Source organism: Babylonia areolata, chromosome 27 (genome assembly GCF_041734735.1).
Source record: "Babylonia areolata isolate BAREFJ2019XMU chromosome 27, ASM4173473v1, whole genome shotgun sequence".
Taxonomy (NCBI): Eukaryota; Metazoa; Mollusca; class Gastropoda; order Neogastropoda; family Buccinidae; genus Babylonia; species Babylonia areolata.
In genome coordinates, this window is record NC_134902.1 from 39247298 (window position 1) to 39268239 (window position 20942).

At 45.4% G+C, this 20942-nt stretch overlaps 1 protein-coding gene across 2 annotated transcripts in view; it reads right to left on the reverse strand.

Moving 5' to 3' along the window:
• Window positions 1–408: 408 nt before the first annotated feature.
• LOC143301414 (solute carrier organic anion transporter family member 2A1-like) overlaps window positions 409–20942 on the reverse strand; it is a 23320-nt gene continuing 2786 nt past the window's right edge. For both annotated transcript variants that reach the window (XM_076615686.1, XM_076615687.1), the window contains 10 exons: window positions 19724–19946; window positions 18475–18654; window positions 17873–17959; window positions 15592–15795; window positions 13738–13902; window positions 11692–11875; window positions 8319–8463; window positions 5877–6031; window positions 3168–3232; window positions 409–1911 (listed from right to left, as the gene is read on the reverse strand). In XM_076615686.1, the coding sequence (XP_076471801.1) occupies window positions 1595–1911; window positions 3168–3232; window positions 5877–6031; window positions 8319–8463; window positions 11692–11875; window positions 13738–13902; window positions 15592–15795; window positions 17873–17959; window positions 18475–18654; window positions 19724–19946 (1725 nt within the window). In that variant the 3' untranslated portion in view covers window positions 409–1594. The remainder of the gene's footprint in view (window positions 1912–3167; window positions 3233–5876; window positions 6032–8318; window positions 8464–11691; window positions 11876–13737; window positions 13903–15591; window positions 15796–17872; window positions 17960–18474; window positions 18655–19723; window positions 19947–20942) is intronic.

Here is a 20942-nt window from a genome sequence, read left to right on the forward strand (position 1 = left end):
CTTAGACGTTAAAAAACGTACACTTCAATGAGAAAAAAACCAACTTCGAAATATATACTGGTCCATGATTTTTTTTTTTTTTTTTTTTTTTATTTAAAGATGCGGAACCGATTATGCACATTTCTCACTCCACTCTAGTAACTTACAGAGTGGAGGATAATAAACAGTGACATGCAGAAAAAAAATAAAACAATGGTCACAGTATCATACCTGAATAAAGATGTATATAACATATGTTAAATCCACATATCTCTACAGTGTCTTCATCATCACTGACCACAATGCTCTTGTCAGGACTGACAGCAAATTTTAAATTATAACCATACCTCAAATCAAAAACAAAACAAACAAATAAACACCCCCCCCCAAAAAAAAAAAAAACAAACAAAAAAAAAAAAAAAAAAAACAACAACCCAAAAACAAAAAAAACAAAAAACAACAACAAAAAAACCACACAAAAAAACAACGTTTGTTTCAATTGATAAATGTACTCTTTGTTTTTATGTAAACCAGTCTCCTTTATCAGTTGCAGGTTCTTCCATTTTGGTACTGAGAAAACAAAAGCAAAAACAACAGCAGGTTATTTCTTCACATCAGTTATTGTTCAAAAATGTATTTCCTTGTTTCTCTTGTTTCACGCGCTTCTTTCAGATTCCACGCCCCGTAATTTGTATCGACTGTGAGACAACGAACAGGAACCACCGTGGCAGTGTTGGTTTGGACACTGCATGGATCCAGTGTTCACCGGTGATCATGGTTCGGGGCCCTGTTTCGGCATGGGTGGTGTGTCCTTGGAGAAGGGACGTTACTCCGATTTTCCACACTCCCCGTCCAAGTGTGGATGAGAAAATGACTTCGGTTGGCGAACATTTGGCCCAGCCTTCCTGTGCCGAGATATCCTAGTAGACACAGTGAATGTGAATCACTGTCCCGATGGTCATAAAGGTCATAGGACCTTCGACGTTTTCAACCATACAAGTAAAATGAAGACCATTAAACTAGGACTTCCAGTTCTTTTGAAAAGGTTTTATGCCGACAAATCTAAATTCAGCCAGCATCGCCCAGGTCGTGGTTCGACTAGAAAAACCATTTTCAAGTGTATGCATTATTACAGTATCCTCAAGGCAAAGTTGAAATGTTAAAGTTGAAGGTCCCATATATAGCCTTTTACGGTGATATATGGACAGTGAATTCATTGTCTTTATTTTGTATGTGAATCCATAGTCACTGCATGTCTATGGCTCGGCACAGAAAGGTGTTTTTTTTGGTGTTTTTTTAAAAAAAATAAACAAAATAGGTATTGGTTTTCAACTTTGTTTTATTCATTTTGAATATAAGACACACACACACACACACACACACACACACTGTACGGCACACAAACACACACATGAAAAACAGCTTCTTTTTTTTTTGTTTGTTTTTTTTTGCATGACACTATATCTACACAGTGCCCTAAAATACATCGAAAATGTGATAATAATGATAATGATGATGAACAACAACAACAACAATAATAATAATAAAATATGATAATAATAACAAAAATCATCATCATAAAATAAAACAAAATGTTCACCGATTCCTGGTGCGGTCAGACATGGGTGTCAGCGGAGTTGTCCTTGTCTGGACAGTGATCTCCCTTCTCCGGCAACATGGCCGTCATCGTGGCGTCTCCTCCGAGCGGTTCTTCGTTCTCCTTAAACTTCCTGGTCACTCTGGCTGACAGCAAGGCCAGGAGGATGAAGACGAGAGACACTGCCAGGAACAGGACCTGGTATCCGTACAACTTCAGTCGGAAGTCGGCGTTGTCATAGAGAAGACAGGCCCCGCCCCCTGTGCAGCTCTGCTCCCATTGGATGCAGATGCCGTCAATCAATTTCCCGAAACAGATGGGTCCGAGCAGCCAGCCTTGGAGAGAGCAAAGAAACGTCAGTTTGTTTGTTTGTTTTTTTTCCTCTCCATTTTGTTGTTGTTGTGCATTTTACACTGATACAGCGAGAACAATAAAGCGATTCAGATTAGTCATTCGGATGAGACAATAAACCGAGGTCCCGTGTGCAGCATGCACATAGCGCACCTAAAAGAGCCCACGGCAACAAAAGGGTTGTTCCTGGCAAAATTCTGTAGAAAAATCCACTTCGATCGGAAAAACAAATAAAACTGCACGCAGAAAAAAAATACAAAAAAAAAAAAGGGTGGCGCTGTAGTGTAGCGACGGGCTCTCCCCGGGGACAGCAGCCCGAATTTCACACAGAGAATTATGTTGTGATAAAAAGAAATACAAATACTAAATACCAATACAAATACACAGGACGCCTCAGGGTTTGTATTCCAATAAGAGTCACTTGTAATATACAGAAAAAAAAATCAAAGGATTGTGACTGAATCGATAGAAGTGTGGATCTTTAGAACGGTTTTACATTTGACTTTTTTTTTTTGCACAATGGCGCGCGCGCACACACACACACACACACACAAAAGGAGGGGGAAAGGAGAGAGAGAGAGACCAGTGCCAGAGACTGAGATGGTGGTTTATTCATATAGGCCACAGTTCCTTTGAAGGGGGGATATACAGTGAAATGCCGAAGTCCTACATTGAAAAAGTCTTCATGATGTAACATATATACTTCTCCTTTTGAATACTTTATACAGACAAAGTGCGAGCTCCTTGACAGTCTCTTCATTTCTTGATGACTTTCGCATGATAAGTCTAAACAGGCAAGGGTATTGACAGTTTAACTCAGTGGAATCAACTGTTCTCTAAGATCACATAATACTGGGCAACACAGCACAAAGTGAACTTCGTCTTCTTAAGATTGTTGATACATTGGGGAAATCAAATTTTAGATACATGATTTTCGATACCGATAATAATGGGTAAATATTTCAGTAGCACCCAATCTAAACCTTGTCAAAGTGTACTTCAGATGTCTACCAAGTCTCACTGACATATAAACTGGCATATTATAAGGTAGATGATAAAGCATTCGATACAAATAAAATCTGTCGCTGTATATTTCTGTCTGAATATGGGAATTCCAATTTTGAAATCTGCAATCAATTAATCTTCTACGAAATACATGAACAAATTCGCTGATATCTCCGACACCTTGGAGAGACAGAGACAGACAGACAGACATACAGACAGAGCCAGAGAGACTCACCAGTGAGCGACGCCAGGAAAGAACTGAATCCAAGACCCAGTGCCTTGTCTCTCTCTTCAACGCACCTGTCAAATGATTCAATAAATAAAATAAATGTATAGAGTTGAGTAGATAACTTACCGAATAAACGCAAACAGATGAATGTACTGAATAAACTTTTCAGCCCAAAGTTGGGGTGGGTGTTCAGAATCAGGACCAGGATTCGGGGCGTTGTTATATACAGCTTAGCCATTTTTGACTCACTTGTGTAAACAAGTGAGTCTATGTTTTAACCCGGTGTTCGGTTGTCTGTGTGTGTGTGTGTGTGTGTGGCTGTGTGTCTGTGTGTCCGTGGTAAACTTTAACATTGACATTTTCTCTGCAACTACTTTGTCAGTTGACACCAAATTTGGCATAAAAATAGGAAAAATTCAGTTCTTTCCAGTCATCTTGTTTAAAACAATATTGCGCCTCTGGGATGGGCACAAAAAAAATAAAGAATGAAGCCTAATTATATGCAAACTGCATTTACTGTTATATTTATACTTTTTGTATTCTCTAAACTGGGCACTTTGATCTGATATTCTGACCCAACAGCTAGAGCAGTCATTATTATCATTTTTTGTTCAAACAGGAACTTCTTTTCCTAAGCATGGAAGTTTTATTTATTTTGCAAACGTTTTGATACAGATACTAAAAAAGGGAAATTACTCTGTAATGCTAGTGGAGTTAATTTGCTTTAAACTGATCTTTCTCATCTTAAACATTACATTTTGAAACAACAGAGGCAAGGCCTTCAAGACTCACTTGTGATGCACTTTTTAAAAAAATCCAAGCTTTTTATGTATTGAGTATAATTTCAAAATGTAATGTTTAAGATGAGAAAGATCAGTTTAAAGCAAAGTAAGCTCCCCAGCAGAGTAATTTCCCTTGTTTTAATGTCTCCAGCAAAACGTTTGCAATAAATAAAACTTCCATGCTTAGCAAAGGAAGTTCCTGTTTGAACAAAAAATGATAATAATGACAGATCTTTTGTTGGGTCGAATATCAGATCAAAGTGCCAAGTTTAGAGAATACAAAAAATATAAATATAACAGTAAATGCATTATACTCAATACATAAAAAGCTTGAATTTTTTTAAAAAGTGTATCACAAGTGAGTCTTGAAGGCTTTGCCTTTCTTGTTTGGCTTTTTATGCCCCTTCAGATTTTACTCCTTTTTATTGTTGGCCGGGTCGTTGACTAGCTCAGTCATTTTATCCATCAAAGACGTAGTTCGTTATTGTCAGTAACACGTGTTTATCTATGAGGTTCTTAAAAATATGTATACTCAGTGCACGTTTAATATTATACGTTAATTTGTTCCAATAATTTGTTACGCTGTTACTAAATGTAAACTTTCTAAAGTTTGTTCTGGAATATTTTAAAAATATTTTGTCTGCACTGTTTCTTGTAGTGTCTACCTTTTGGAGTACAAAAGAAAGTATGCTTTGTTTACATCGTCAAACCCATTAAATATTTTGTACGTCTATATCAAGTCCCCTCTTACTCTTCTTGCTTTAAGTGATGGTAGTTTTAAGTACTTTAATCTTTCTTGATATGAATAATCTTTTATACTATAGACCAGCTTTGTTGCTCTTCTTTGAGCCCTTTCTATGGCTTGTGACTGCCTTACTTGCGCTGGGTACCACACAGTGTTTCCATATTCTTGGATAGGTCTAACTAATGTTTTATATAACCGTAAAAAAGTAACCGTATCTATAAACGTACATGCTCTTTTTATTAATCCAATCATTCTGTTCGCTTTGTTGATACTATTTGTTATCTGTTTGTCAAATGATAAAATTTTTGTCAAATGTTACACATAAGTCTTTTTCCTCATCACATTTTAATACTTTTATTTCTTTGTTCGACGGGCGCAATAACCAAATGGACTTTCATTCTGAGGTTCCAGGGTTCGAATCACGTGACGGCGCCTGGTGGGTAAAGGGTGGAGATTTTTACGATCTCCCAGGTCAGTATATGTGCAGACCTGCTAATGTCTGAACCCCCTTCGCAAGCAGAAGATCAAATGTGAATGTTAAAGATCCTATAATCCATGTCAGCGTTCGGTGGGTTATGGAAACAAGAACATACCCAGCATGCACACCCCCGAAGCGGAGTATGGCTGCCTACATGACGGGTTAAAAACGGTCATACACGTAAAAGCCCACTCGTGTATATACGAGTGAACGTGGGAGTTGCAGCCCACGACCGCAGAAGAAGAAGAAGAAGAAGAAGATGTCTTTGTTCACTGGGTACTTGACCCTTTGTCGCGGAAAGCCGTTTCCCTTTCTTTCACCACGCAGGGCTGGCTGGGCTGAGTGAAAAAACAAAACCACAAACGGAAGCTGAAGCAAAGCACAATGATATAAGACACCGCGTCTTGCTCTCGCCAGGCTTTTCAACGACACATCGACATCTCGTGCAGGAGTTGCTGGCCCATGCTTTCTCCAAATCCCGTGCTTTCTCGCACTTTGCTTTACGAGAAAGCTTGGGATCGCGAGAGAGTGTGGTCGTTCCCCTGCCACGCTTTCTCTCGTTTGCAAGAAAGGCTGCGGGATGGGTCGGGTGGGGTGCGTACGCGCGCACACACACACGCACGCACACACGCACACACACACACACACAACCAGGTCTGCATGATACTGGTATGTTTTGTTTTACATTTACTGTTCCTGCTTGACCTTACCTCAGGTAGACGATCATGTGTGGGATGATGGCAAAAGTGCTGAACAGAGACTTGACAGCAATGACGAGGATGAACGGGTAGAACATGGCGCAGCTGTAATCACACATGCCCGCTTCGGCTGTTCCGCCCAGGATGCACGTGCAGTTGACGTAATTCTGACAGGAAAAGGGTCAAGGTTAAACGAATCAAGGTGAAACATAACAAGGTTAAATATAATTATCAAGGTGGAACTAATGAAAGTTTAACACACCAACGCGAAATACATCGGGACCAAACAAATGAAAGGTCACACACATTAAAGTTTTAATTAAACCATGTATATTAAGATGGTATAAAAGGAAAGCAATTTATTTCTCTGAATTTTTTTTTCTGTCAATGCCAAATTTGGAACGAACATAGAGAAAAACAATTCTTTCCATTCATAACAACTATTATAGGTTGTAAGTCATCTGGACCAGACCGTACTTCCGGATCGTGAACGTATTCTTCCGTTTAGTCTCAAGTTCATTTCGTTTAGCCTCCGGATCAACAAGATTTTCTGGGGAAATTTCCGGCTCGTTGCTTGTTGATCTTTGTGTTGCCTTTTCTTGTCCACAGTTAAAAGACATTCCGGGCAGAACACATTGATCTACGTCGTCGATGTGTTTATTGCATACGGATATAAAAAAGATTGAAACAGGGTACTGGGTTTAACTAGAATGATTCATTGCATATGCTGACAATTCTAGTGGATGGCATTTTTTCTGGGTCAGCTATCTTGCCTGAAACGGCGGTCACTGTTAATGTTTATCAAAGCCGGAAAGCCATGATTAAAACAGTAGAAGTTTTGAACTTTGATCTTGATGTGGATGAAGGCGCCTGCTCCGCCGGGTTTACCGTGATTTGACGAAAGACCTGCACTTGTCCGGAGTTAATGTCGTGTCCATATGTGACAGGATCCTACTTGATAATGATAATTATGATGATAATAATGATAATGATGATAACAACAACAATAGTGATAATAATAATATCAACAATACTACTACTACTACTTTATATAGAACCTTGACATGTAAAACATGCTCAACATGCAATCAAACACACACACACACACACACACACACACACACACACACACACACACACACACACACACACACACACACACACACACACACACACACACACACACACACAACACACATACAAAATGCATGTATAACCCTGCACACACTTAAACACTTATTTACGTTCGTAGACACACAAAACCATCACACACTACACAACACTCGTTATACATGTCAAGTACTACAATGAATAAACAACAATAAACAACAAACAACAACAAAACAAAACAAACAAACAAACAAAAAAACAACAACAAAAAAACAGCAAAACAAATTACAACACTCAAAACCACTCTCAACATAACAAGATCTGTCCCTGTGATGGTCAACAATCAGCAAACCAGACTCTCAATACATGGGCAGTGCAGTGACTGACACTTTCTCAAGGAGGCGTCACTGCGTTCGGACAAATCCATACACGCTACACCACATCTGTTGAGCAGATGCCTGACCAGCAGCATAACCCAACGCGCTTAGTCAGGCCTTGAGTGCATGCTTACATATTTGTGTACCTATGAAAGGGGATTTCATTTTACGTAATTTCGCCAGAGGACAACACTCTCGTTGCCATGGGTTCTTTTTCAGTGCGCCAAGTGCGTGCTACACACGGGACCTCGGTTTATCGTCTCATCCGAAAGACTAGACGCTCAGTTTGATTTTCCAGTCAAACTTAGGAGAAAGGGCGAGAGCGGGAATCGAACCCACACCCTCACGGACTCTCTGTATTGGCAGCTGAGCGTCTTAACCATTCTGCCACCTTCCTCCTAAACTGAACATACTCTCACCAACGGGCAGTGCAGTGACTGAACACACTCTCTCACCCCACGGGCAGTGCAGTGACTGAACACACACTCTCACCCCACGGGCAGTGCAGTGACTGAACACACTCTCTCACCCCACGGGCAGTGCATGACTGAACACAGACTCTCACCCCACGGGCAGTGCAGTGACTGAACACACTCTCTCACCCCACGGGCAGTGCAGTGACTGAACATACTCTCACCCACGGGCAGTGCAGTGACTGAACACACTCTCTCACCCCACGGGCAGTGCATGACTGAACACACACTCTCACCCCACGGGCAGTGCATGATTGAACATACACTCTCACCCCACGGGCAGTGCAGTGACTGAACACACACCCTCACCCCACGGGCAGTGCAGTGAGTGAACACACTCTCTCACCCCACGGGCAGTGCAGTGACTGAACACACACCCTCACCCCACGGGCAGTACTGTGACTGAACACACACTCTCACCCCACGGGCAGTACTGTGACTGAACACACACTCTCACCCCACGGGCAGTGCAGTGACTGAACACACACTCTCACCCCACGGGCAGTGCTGTTACAGCCGGCGTGACAGGGGGAGAAGAAGGTCCTGCCATCATCTCCACACACGGGGAAGAACTCTCCGTCGTCACACACACAGCTGTCCGCACAGCCCTGCAGGCTAGTTTCCCCTGTTGCACGAGGCCTGTCGGCAAGACACACAACGCTATGGTTCTACACACTCTCTCTTTTTCTTTTCTTCCCTTTTTTCTGTTCTGCTCTGTCTTCCACGCCATTTCAGTGGCGCTATCCCTACGTCATCCACCTCTCCCGCCCTATCCTCCCCAACACCCAGGTTTGTTCTCCCACAGCCTTCAAGGGGCTGATAACATTAGATAGCCTTCAGGCCACACACCTGAGCTGTCGCGGAGTCATGTCGGTGGTGTTCAGTGGGGTGTGTTTTTGATTCAGCACACCAAGCACATCAACTATTCAGCATCCTACTGAGGACAGTAATTGCTTGGTCACCCTGGTTGCACTTTTTTGTTCTATTTCAGCAACCCATGCACACGCAGAGAAATGTTTAATTCACATCTTTGCCCTTACAGGTAAGAGCGGCCCACCTTTACTTCAAAAAGCGTTCTTACACCACACACGAATTATGAAGGACGGTGGCCATTATTAGGTACACCATCACTGGACAAATAAAAGTTTGTGTGTGTGTGTGTGTGTGTGTGTGTGTGTGTGTGTGTGTGTGTGTGTGTGTGTGTGTCCTTTCTCTCACGCCCTTCATCCTGATTCCCCCTACACAGCCACTCTCGGGTTCGTCTGCCAAAGTTCCCGTACCAGTAGTCCACAGGGAACTGTCGATGCTAAGTCACCCCAAGACCACAAATTAGAAGAGGCTCTGCATTCGATGGTGTCGAGTGATTACCATTCTGATACCACCAGCGAAGCGTTCTGCTGACGACAATGATCGCTATGTTGCTGACCCAGACAGAGCGAGTGTCCCTGTGGACCACAGATCACCACCACACCCCAGCAGCGACAGTCCCGGTCAATATGCCCCACACCATACACCTGGACAGGAACTCACAACACACACCGGTCAATGTGTCTACATACACCTGGACAGGAACTCACAACACACACCGGTGAATGTGTCTACACCATACACCTGGACAGGAACTCAAAACACACACCGGTCAATGTGTCCACACCATACACCTGGACAGGAACTCACGACACACACCGGTCAATGTGTCTACACCATACACCTGGACAGGAACTCACGACACACACCGGTCAATATGTTCCACACCATACACCTGGACAGGAACTCACGACACACCGGTCATTATGCCTCACACCATACACCTGGACAGGAACTCACGACACACACCGGTCAATATGCCTCACACCATACACCTGGACAGGAACTCACGACACACACCGGTCAATATGCCCCACACCATACACCTGGACAGGAACTCACGACACACACCGGTCAATATGCCTCACACCATACACCTGGACAGGAACTCACGACACACCGGTCATTATGCCTCACACCATACACCTGGACAGGAACTCACGACACACACCGGTCAATATGCCCCACACCATACACCTGGACAGGAATTCACGACACACCGGTCAATATGCCCATCATACACCTGGACAGGAACTCACGACACACACTGGTCAATATGTCCACACCATACACCTGGACAGGAACTCACGACACACCGGTCAATATGCCCATCATACACCTGGACAGGAACTCACGACACACACTGGTCAATATGTTCCACACCAAACACCTGGACAGGAACTCATGACACACCGGTCAATGTGCCCCACACCATACACCTGGACAGGAATTCACGACACACCGGTCAATATGTCCACACTATACACCTGGACAGGAACTCACGACACACTGGTCAATATGCCCCACACCATACACCTGGACAGGAACTCACAACACACACCGGTCAATATGCCCCACACCATACACCTGGACAGGAATTCACGACACACCGGTCAATGTGCCCCACACCATACACCTGGACAGGAATTCACGACACACCGGTCAATATGTCCACACCATACACCTGGACAGGAATTCACGACACACACCGGTCAATGTGCCCCACACCATACACCTGGACAGGAATTCACGAAACACACCTGTCAATCTGCCCATCAAACACCTGGACAGGGGTTGAGTGATGGGAGCAAGGGGTGGGGGTGGGGGACGGGGGGGGGGTTGCTCTGGGCGTAATCATTTTTGTACAATCATGCCATGGATAAATTTGGGGGTAGGATTATCTGAACACCATGTGCAATACAATAGTTTTGCGATGTTCACGTGCTTTCATCTGTTACTTTTCTTTCCTTCTCAGCTTTCTGTTTCTGTGAAAGGTTCGCTCCTTTCTCTGTTACCTCCTTTAGCTGTTTCATTGTTTGCTCCTGTTTGATGTTTGACTCTTCTAAATGAAAGAACGCATCAGGAAAAATGTCTATTGTCACCACCACCACCACCACCATTGTCACCACCACCACCACTACCACCATTGTCATCAACACCACCACCACCACCACCATTGTCACCACAGTCACCAACACCACCATCACAACCACCACCACTACCACCATCAACACCAACACCACCACCACCATTGTCACCAACACCACCACCACCACCACCATTGTCACCAACACCACCACCATTGTCACCACCACTACCACCACCATTGTCACCATCACCACCACCACACCAACATTGTCACCATCACCACCACCACCATTGTCACCAACACCACCATCACCAACACCACCATTGCCATCAACACCACCACCATTGTCACCAGCACCACCAACACCACCACCACCACTACCACCATTGTCACCACCACCACCAACACCACAACCACCATTGTCACAATCACCACCACCAACACCAGCATTGTCACCACCACCACCACCACCACCACTACCACCATTGTCACCACCACCAACACCACCACCATCACCACCACTAACACCATTGTAACCACCACCACCACCACCAACACCACCACCATCATTGTCACCACCACCACCATAGTCACCAACACCACCATCACAACCACCACTACCACCACTACCACCATCAACACCACCACCACCATCACCATTGTCACCATCACCATCACCACCACCATTGTCACCACCACCACCACCACCACCATCGTCACCAACACCACCATCACAACCACCACCAACACCATCACTACCACAATTGTCACCAACACCACCAACACCACTACCACCATTGTCACCACCACCACCACCACCATCACCACCACCACCGTCGTCACCACCACCACCACTGTCACCACCACCACCACCACGACCACCAGAAGTGCAGGTCACAGTGCAGACAGACCCCGGACTGTTGTGGACCAGGGGCTGCGGACAGTGGCAGAGAATGAGCAGGCCGGTGAGGAGGCCAGACACGACCAGCATGGCCACGATGATGTGCAGACTGGCCAGGGGCCCCGCCTTCCTCCGCCTGGTCACGTAGCCCCCCAGGAAGGTGCCCAGACAGCTCGTGCCCAGCGTCACGCCCGCTAAACGGGCACAGCGTCACAACGTTACATGGACACGATGCCCAGCGTCACGCCCGCTACACGGGCACAGCGTCACAACGTTACATGGACACGATGCCCAGCGTCACGCCCGCTACACGGGCACAGCGTCACAACGTTACATGGACACGATGCCCAGCGTCACACCCGCTACACGGGCACAGCGTCACAACGTTACATGGACACGATGCCCAGCGTCACGCCCGCTACACGGGCACAGCGTCACCAAGTTACACAGACACAGCGTCACAACGTTACACAGACACAGCGTCAAAACGTTACACAGACACAGCGTCACAACGTTACACGGACACAATGCCCAGCGTCTCCCCGGTTACACAGACACAGCGTCACAAGGTTACATGGACAAAATTACCAGCGTCACCCTTGCTACACAGACACAACTTCACAACGTTGCATGGACACAATGCCCAGCGTCACGCCCGCTACACGGACACAGCGTCACAACGTTACACGGACACAGCGTCACAACGTTACACGGACACGATGCCCAGCGTCACGCCGGTTACACAGACACAGCGTCACAACGTTACACAGACACAGCGTCACAACGTTACACGGACACAGCGTCACAACGTTACACGGACACGATGCCCAGCGTCACGCCGGTTACACAGACACAGCGTCACAACGTTGCATGGACACGATGCCCAGCGTCACCCCGGTTACACAGACACAACGTCACAACGTTACATGAACACAATGCCCAGCGTCACCCTTGCTACACAGAGACAACGTCACAACGTTACATGGACACGATACCCAGCGTCACGCCCGCTACACGGGCACAGCGTCACAACGTTACATGGACACAGTGCCCAGCGTCACCCTTGCTAAACAGACACAACGTCACAACCTTACATGGACACGATGCCCAGCGTCACCCCGGTTACACGGACACAGCGTCACAACGTTACACGGACACGATACCCAGCGTCACCCCTGCTACACAGACACAGCGTCACAACGTTACATGGACACGATGCCCAGCGTCAAGCCCGCTACACAGACACAGCGTCACAAGGTTACATGAACACAATGTCCAGCGTCACCCTTGCTACACAGACACAGCGTCACAACGTTACATGGACACAATACCCAGCGTCACGCCCGCTAGACGGACACAGCGTCACAACGTTACATGGACACAATGCCCAGCGTCACCCTTGCTACACAGACACAGCGTCACAACGTTACATGAACACAATGCCCAGCGTCACGCCCGCTACACAGACACAGCGTCACGCCCGCTACACAGACACAGCGTCACAACGTTACATGGACACGATACCCAGCGTCACGCCCGCTACACAGACACAGCGTCACAACGTTACATGGACACGATACCCAGCGTCACGCCCGCTAGACGGACACAGCGTCACAACGTTACATGGACACAGCGTCACAACAACTACGTGGACACAGCATCACAAAAGCTACACGGACACACTACACCAGTTAGCCGCCTATTCGTACCCCCGTTGGTTTTTACCCCCGGGTCAGATCTGGTGTTTCCCAAATGAACCTCGGGGCCTATGTACACTGGACTGTGTTCGTGTGTGCTTGTGCGTTTTTATTATGAATGTGCATGCTTGTTTTTGTATGTGTGTGCGTGCTAGTGTTTGTATGTGATATGTAAGTACCTCTCTCTCTCTATGTATATATATATCTATGTATGTATATATATATATATATATATATATATATATATATATATAGATAGATAGATAGATAGATAGATTGATAGATATTCACCTATCTATTGATACACACATACACAGACACAGACAGACACACACACACACACACACACACACACATACCCAAAGCCATGTTGGCTTTCCAGGCAGGGAAGGAGAACTGGTTCTCAATGTACTTGGGAGTGAAGGACATGCCACCAGCCACACAGAACACAAAGGCACACGAAGAAAGCACTGTGCACATGTACACTGGGTTCGTCAACAGTCGTAACATGGCGCTGAGGAATTCTGCCAACAAGTTATACAGCATGTTATCAATAGTAATGATAATTAATATGATAATCATAATATGATAATGATAATATGATAATGATAATAATAATGATAACAATAATAATGATGAAAATATTAATTATGATACTACTACTACTACTACTACTACCACTACTAATAACAACGACAGGCTTGACTGCTGTAATTCTTTGCTCGCTGGATGCCTCAACTACTTGTTATCCAGACTTCAGAGAATCCAAAACCATACTGCACGGCTCATCTTCCGTTCTCACCAATCTGCTCATATCACTCCTCTCCTTCATTCCCTCCACTGGTTAGCTGTTGAGAAAAGAATAGAGTGCAAACTCTCTCTCTCCTGTGCTACAAATTTATGACTGGCATGTCTCGTTCTTACTTTTCTGAGCTTCTGCATTACTGATCTCCATCTCGCCAGCTCCGGTCATCAGGTGATGACCGTCTCTTAGAAATGTCCTCCTACAGAACCAGATCATATGGAAAACGCACTTTCTCTTTCCAGGCTTCCTCCGCATGGAACTCACTCCCGTTTCCTGTCCGTCATGCTGTTTCTTGCCCTCTTTCAAAACCTCTTTGAAAACTCATTTACGTCTAGCCATTCAAATCAGTAAACAAACAAACAAACAAACAACAACAAAACGAGGAGAAATCGTAACAGAAATTCGTCATGCAATTCATGTTTTGACCATCCGTAGTACAAAGATTAACTTTTGTTGGATCCCTTCTCACAAAGGAACTGTGGGAAATGAGCGGGTGGATCGTTGTGCGAAAAAAGGCGCAATGAACATTTCCAATACGTATTCCATATTCATTACCAGAAGGTTATTTTCTACTGGAAGAAACTTGCTGGAACCATATAACTAATAAACTAAAACAGGAGTCTGACCCTGACGGAGAAAATACTGACAATAGCTCGTGCAAATCTGATCGCATGTTTTCTTTTAAAACAAAAGGACATCACAGTAGCAGAAGGCTCACCAGTCTTATATACAGACTACGACTGGATGCCATAAAAACAAAATATACTTCTAATGCGACTTGCATTTGCGGCAATGCAATTACCCTCGTGCTTATCATCCATTAAAAAACACCACATATTTACCTATGTCATTTACAAAATCTGCAGTTCCATCTGCTTCCATTAGAAATGTATAATAAGATAATCAACATGTGTTTGAAATAGTTCAGAGTTAAATTTAGAGCCCAATTGGCTCTTTGTTGCAATTCTACTGGTTGACTAATTAGTTTGTTTTATTTCGTTCATATTCTTCTTTTTTCTTTTTCTTTTTTTTTCTTTTTTTCACTTCTTTCTTTTTCTTCTTCTTTTTTTTTTCTTAAATGCATGGGTGGGGTGGGGAAGATGTTGGATTTTCGTCTAAAATGACAAATGTGGATATACGTTAAGCAAAAGAACGAACGAATAGGCACACACAGACACACAGACAAACAGACACACACACACACACACACACACACACACACACACACACACACACACACACACACACACACACACACACACACACACACAAACCACGACCACCATCACCACCACTACAAACTATCCCACCCCACAACACACACACACACACACACACACACACACACACACACACACACACACACACACACACACACACACACACACACACACGCACACACACACACCTTTTACAAACTGGGACATCTTTCGAGGGACGTTCACACGTTCCGTCAGCGAGAGTGCAGGCTCTTTGATCCGCTTGCCTCCCTTCAATCGGCGCGGGAAGCAGAAGAGAGGCAGGGCCACGAGCAGGGAGATGCAGCCAAAGGTGATGTACCCCAGCCACCACGCGCCGATCCACCCCGGGTGGCGATAGTGCAGGTTGGTGTCTGTCACCAGCAATGTGATGATGATAATGATGATGATACTGATAATAATGGATACTTGTTCAGCGCTTTCCTCCTTGAAGGGAGCTCAAAGCCCTTTACAATAAACATCACACACACACAGAGTAATTTACAAAAGGTAGGAGAACAAAATAATGAATTGACGCACAAAAGCATAAAACAGATTCAAAGACTACGCCTATAACATTTCTTAATCACACACACACACACACACACACACACACACACACACACACACACACACACACACACACACACACACACACACACACACAGAGAAATACAGCCAAGGCTGGCGAAATTTGTTCATGAATGTTTCTCTTCTTAATATGCTCATGTTTATGTTTCATTGTGTCTTATAAACTTTAAGGTTTTATGACAATAAAAAGTATTCTATTCTATTCTATTCACATACACACACACACACACACACACACACACACACACACACACACACACACACACACACACACACACACACACACACACACACGTGATCATACTGAGATTCTGGTGATCTTTCTTCCGTCATTAATTTAGAGGATGTGGGTTTGTAGTCGTGTTGTGCTGGGTTGTGCTGGGTTGTGCTGTGTTGTGTTGCGTTGGTGTGGCGTGGTGTGGCGTAGTGTTATGTTATGGTGTGTGGTGTTGTGTTGTGTTGTGCTGGGTTGTGTTGTGTTGGTGTGGTGTGGTGTGGCGTAGTGTTGTGTTGTGTTGTGCTGGGTTGTGTTGTGTTGGTGTGGTGTGGTGTGGCGTAGTGTTGTGTTGTGGTGTGTGGTGTTGTGTTGTGTTGGTGTGGTGTGGTGTGGCGTAGTGTTGTGTTGTGTTGTGCTGGGTTGTGTTGTGTTGTGTTGGTGTGGTGTGGTGTGGCGTAGTGTTGTGTTGTGTTGTGTTGTGTTGGTGTGGTGTGGTGTGGCGTAGTGTTGTGTTGTGTTGTGTTGTGTTGTGCTGGGTTGTGTTGTGTTGGTGTGGTGTGGCGTAGTGTTGTGTTGTGTTGTGCTGTGTTGTGTTGTGTTGTGTTGTGTTGGTGTGGTGTGGTGTGGCGTAGTGTTGTGTTGTGCTGTGCTGTGTTGTGTTGGTGTGGTGTTGGTGTGGTGTGGCGTGGTGTAGTGTTGCGTTGTGGTGTGGTTGTGTTGTGATGAATTGTGTCGTGTAGTGTAGTGCAGTGTTATGTAGTGTCATGCCGTGTAAAGAAGGTTTGAGTCCAACAATATCGTCATCATCATATCTATCACCATCACCACCACCACCATTATTAGTATAATTATTATTGTTATTGTTATTATTATCATACTATCACCATCATCATTATTATTATTATTATTATTATTATTATTATTATTATTAGTGGTAGTATGTTCTGAAGCAGTCTCTAAAGCTTTTTTCCCGTAGTTTCTGTTGGCTGTTGTGTGACACACAGACCTGGCTCAAGCAGGCTGGGGAATTGTCCAGGAGAGTTTCCTCTGAAAAATCTGCCGAGGTCCAGGGGCTGCCCTACGCCCCTGGTGGTGGTACAGGGGCAACTGATGATTTTTTAAGAGGTTTCTTTTTGTTTTCTCCGCTGGAATCCCCCACCCCACCCCCACCCCCCCCCACTGAAATCAACTGCTCTTCCACTGAAAATAGCCGATCCACTGAGAGTTTCCCAGCCTGCCATTATCATGATGCCAGTCATTCTGGTAGTACTGTTTTGGTTTGGTTACGTGTGTTGCAATATGAAGATACTACCAGTTTTCCTTTTGTGGCTACATTTTCCCAATTTCAAATCCATTGCAGTACTTCCAGTAGCTTGTGAAAATGATATCAGGTGAAGATATTTCTTGTGGATGTTAAACAACAACAACAACAACAAAACACTATTGTTTCGCATGAATTTGGACCGGAAGTAAGAAAATGGACGAATTTCAATTCAGAAGACCTGTCATACTGTATGATAATCCACGTGGTCAGAACTACCGGAAGACGAAAACGAACAAACAAAACACTCTGAACAAAACAAAACAATACACATCACTGTCAACACAAACACACACACACACACAAAGAAGAGTGGGGTCACCTTCCAAAGTGACGTACATCCGAGTGAAGAGACCTCCCAGGGCATAGGCCACAGCAGGTCCCATGATGGCCACGGCTATGATGATGCCTGTAGGAATGTGGACAGCATGACAGGTAGGACTCATGGGGCACACTACTGATCAGACACTATGACATCATAGCTTCTCAGTGACATTTTAAAAGTATCTTCAGAATTGATTATCTCCCTAAGAGTGTGTGTGTGTGTGTGTGTGTGTGTGTGTGTGTGTGTGTGCGTGCGTGCGCGCGTATGCGTGTGTGTGTGTGTGTTTGTGTGTTGTCTGTGTGTGTTTGCCAGTGGATAATACTTTTGTTGCCATGGTTTTTGTTGTTGTTTTTGTTTTTTCAGTGCACCAGGTGCGTGCTGCACACGGGACCTCGGTTTATCGTCTCACCCGGGTGACTTGACGCTCACTTTCAGTATTTCCCAGTTGATGTCCCAGTCTAACCAGGGACAAAGGGCGAGAACGGGATTCGAACCCACACCCGCACGCACGGACGCTGTTCTGGCATACATCAGCGTCTTAACCATTCAGCCACCTTGCTCACAGACCGGACGGGGCCCAAGGCAGGGCGTGGACTGACCCATGTAGAATCCGGTGCTGACTGCGGGCACGTTGGAGTCCACGTAGTAGGAGGTCAAGGAGGAGCGTGGTGTCTTGGCCACCCCCTGCAGGACCATGCCGACCACGATCAGCGCCAGGGATGTTCCCGCGTGGGCACGTGCAGCATGCACCGGGCCCTCCCCCTGCAACTCCCCGGGCCCTGAGGGACAGAGTGGTGGTGGTGTTAGAGTAGTGGTGGTGGTGTTGGTGGTGTTAGTGGTGGTGTTAGAGTGATGGTGTTAGAGTGGTGTTGGTGGTGTTAGAGTGGTGGTGTTAGAGTGGTGTTGGTGGTGTGAGAGTGGTGGTGTTAGAGTGGTGTTGGTGGTGTGAGAGTGGTGGTGTTAGAGTGGTGTTGGTGGTGTGAGAGTGGTGGTGTTAGAGTGGTGTTGGTGGTGTGAGAGTGGTGTTGGTGGTGTTAGAGTGGTGGTGGTGGTGTTAGAGTGGTGGTGGTGGTGATGTTAAGAGGGGTGGTGGTGGTGTTAGAGTGGTGGTGGTGGTGGTGGTGGTGATGATGTTAGAGTGGTGGTGTTGGTGGTGTTAGAGTGGTGGTGTTAGAGTAGTGGTGGTTGTGTTAGAGTGGTGGTGGTGGTGGTGTTATAGTGGTGGTGGTGATGATGTTAGAGTGGTGGCGGTGGTGGTGATGATGTTAGAGTGGTGGCGGTGGTGGTGATGATGTTAGAGTGGTGGTGTTGGTGGTGTTAGAGTGGTGGTGTTAGAGTAGTGGTGGTGGTGTTATAGTGGTGGTGGTGATGATGTTAGAGTGGTGGTGGTGATGATGTTAGAGTGGTGGCGGTGGTGGTGATGATGTTAGAGTGGTGGTGGTGATGATGTTAGAGTGGTGGCGGTGGTGGTGATGATGTTAGAGTGGTGGCGGTGGTGGTGATGATGTTAGAGTGGTGGTGTTGGTGGTGTTAGAGTGGTGGTGTTAGAGTAGTGGTGGTGGTGTTATAGTGGTGGTGGTGATGATGTTAGAGTGGTGGTGGTGATGATGTTAGAGTGGTGGCGGTGGTGGTGATGATGTTAGAGTGGTGGCGGTGCTGGTGATGATGTTATAGTGGTGGTGGTGGTACTGTAACCATGTCGTTGTTGTTGTTGTTGCTGCTGCTGGCTGCTGCTGATGGTGATGATGATAATGATGATGTCAGATGACGATGACGACGATGATGACCATGATGATGGTGACGATGATGGCAGAGAAACACACGGAGACAGACAGTAGGTACACTCACCGTCCACTTCAACGTCACAACCCAATGACGTGTGGTTGACGCCATCACACAGCTGACCTTCAAAACGCCCTGAGGGTTTGGCTGACGTCATACTGCTGACGTTTCCGGCGCCGTTCCAAGACGCAGGGCTTGGAGCACCGAACAGAAACTGGGGCAAAGCGCAAACGATGCCGGAAAGCCCGAACAGGATTGTGAAGTAGCCCAAGGCACGCGGAATGTGAACCTGGTGAAGATACAGCATCGTCTGACAACTGTGGTATGACCTTGGCTTTCTCCACGTCAGTTAACGTCAGTTCTTAATTGTACCGTGAGGCTAACCTTCTCTACGTCAGCTTTCCACGTAACATCTGTTCTCAACTTTACTGTGAGACCAACTTTCTCCACGTCAGCTTTCCATGTAACATCTGTTCTCAACTTTACTGTGAGACCAACTTTCTATACGTCAGTTTTCCACGTAACATCTGTTCTCAACTTAACTGTGAGACCAACTTTCTCCACGTCAGCTTTCCACGTAACATCTGTTCTCAACTTTACTGTGAGGCTAACTTTCTATACGTCAGCTTTCCACGTAACATCTGTTCCCAACTTTACTGTGAGACCAACTTTCTCCACGTCAGCTTTCCACGTAACATCTGTTCTCAACTTTACTGTGAGACCAACTTTCTCTACGTCAGCTTTCCACGTAACATCTGTTCTCAGCTTTACTGTGAGACTAACTTTCTATACGTTAGTTTTCTACGTAACATCTGTTCTCAACTTTACTGTGAGGCCAACTTTCTATACGTCAGCTTTCCATGTAACATCTGTTCTCAACTTTACTGTGAGACTAACTTTCTATACGTCAGCTTTCCACGTAACATCTGTTCTGAACTTTACTGTGAGACCAACTTTCTATACGTCAGCTTTCCACGTAACATCTGTTCTCAACTTTACTGTGAGGTCAACTTTCTCTACGTCGGTTTCCATGTAACGTCAGTTCTCAACTTTACTGTGAGGCCAACTTTCTCTACGTCAGTTTCCATGTAACGTCAGTTCTCAACTTTACCACGAGGCCAACTTTTTCTACGTCAGTTTTCAATGTACTACGTCAGTTTCCATGTAACGTCAGTTCTCAACTTTACTGTGAGGCCAACTTTCTATACGTCAGCTCTTGTGTGTGCCGTTTCTGGTTATTTCTATACGTCAGCTCTTGTGTGTGCCGTTTCTGGTTATTTCTATA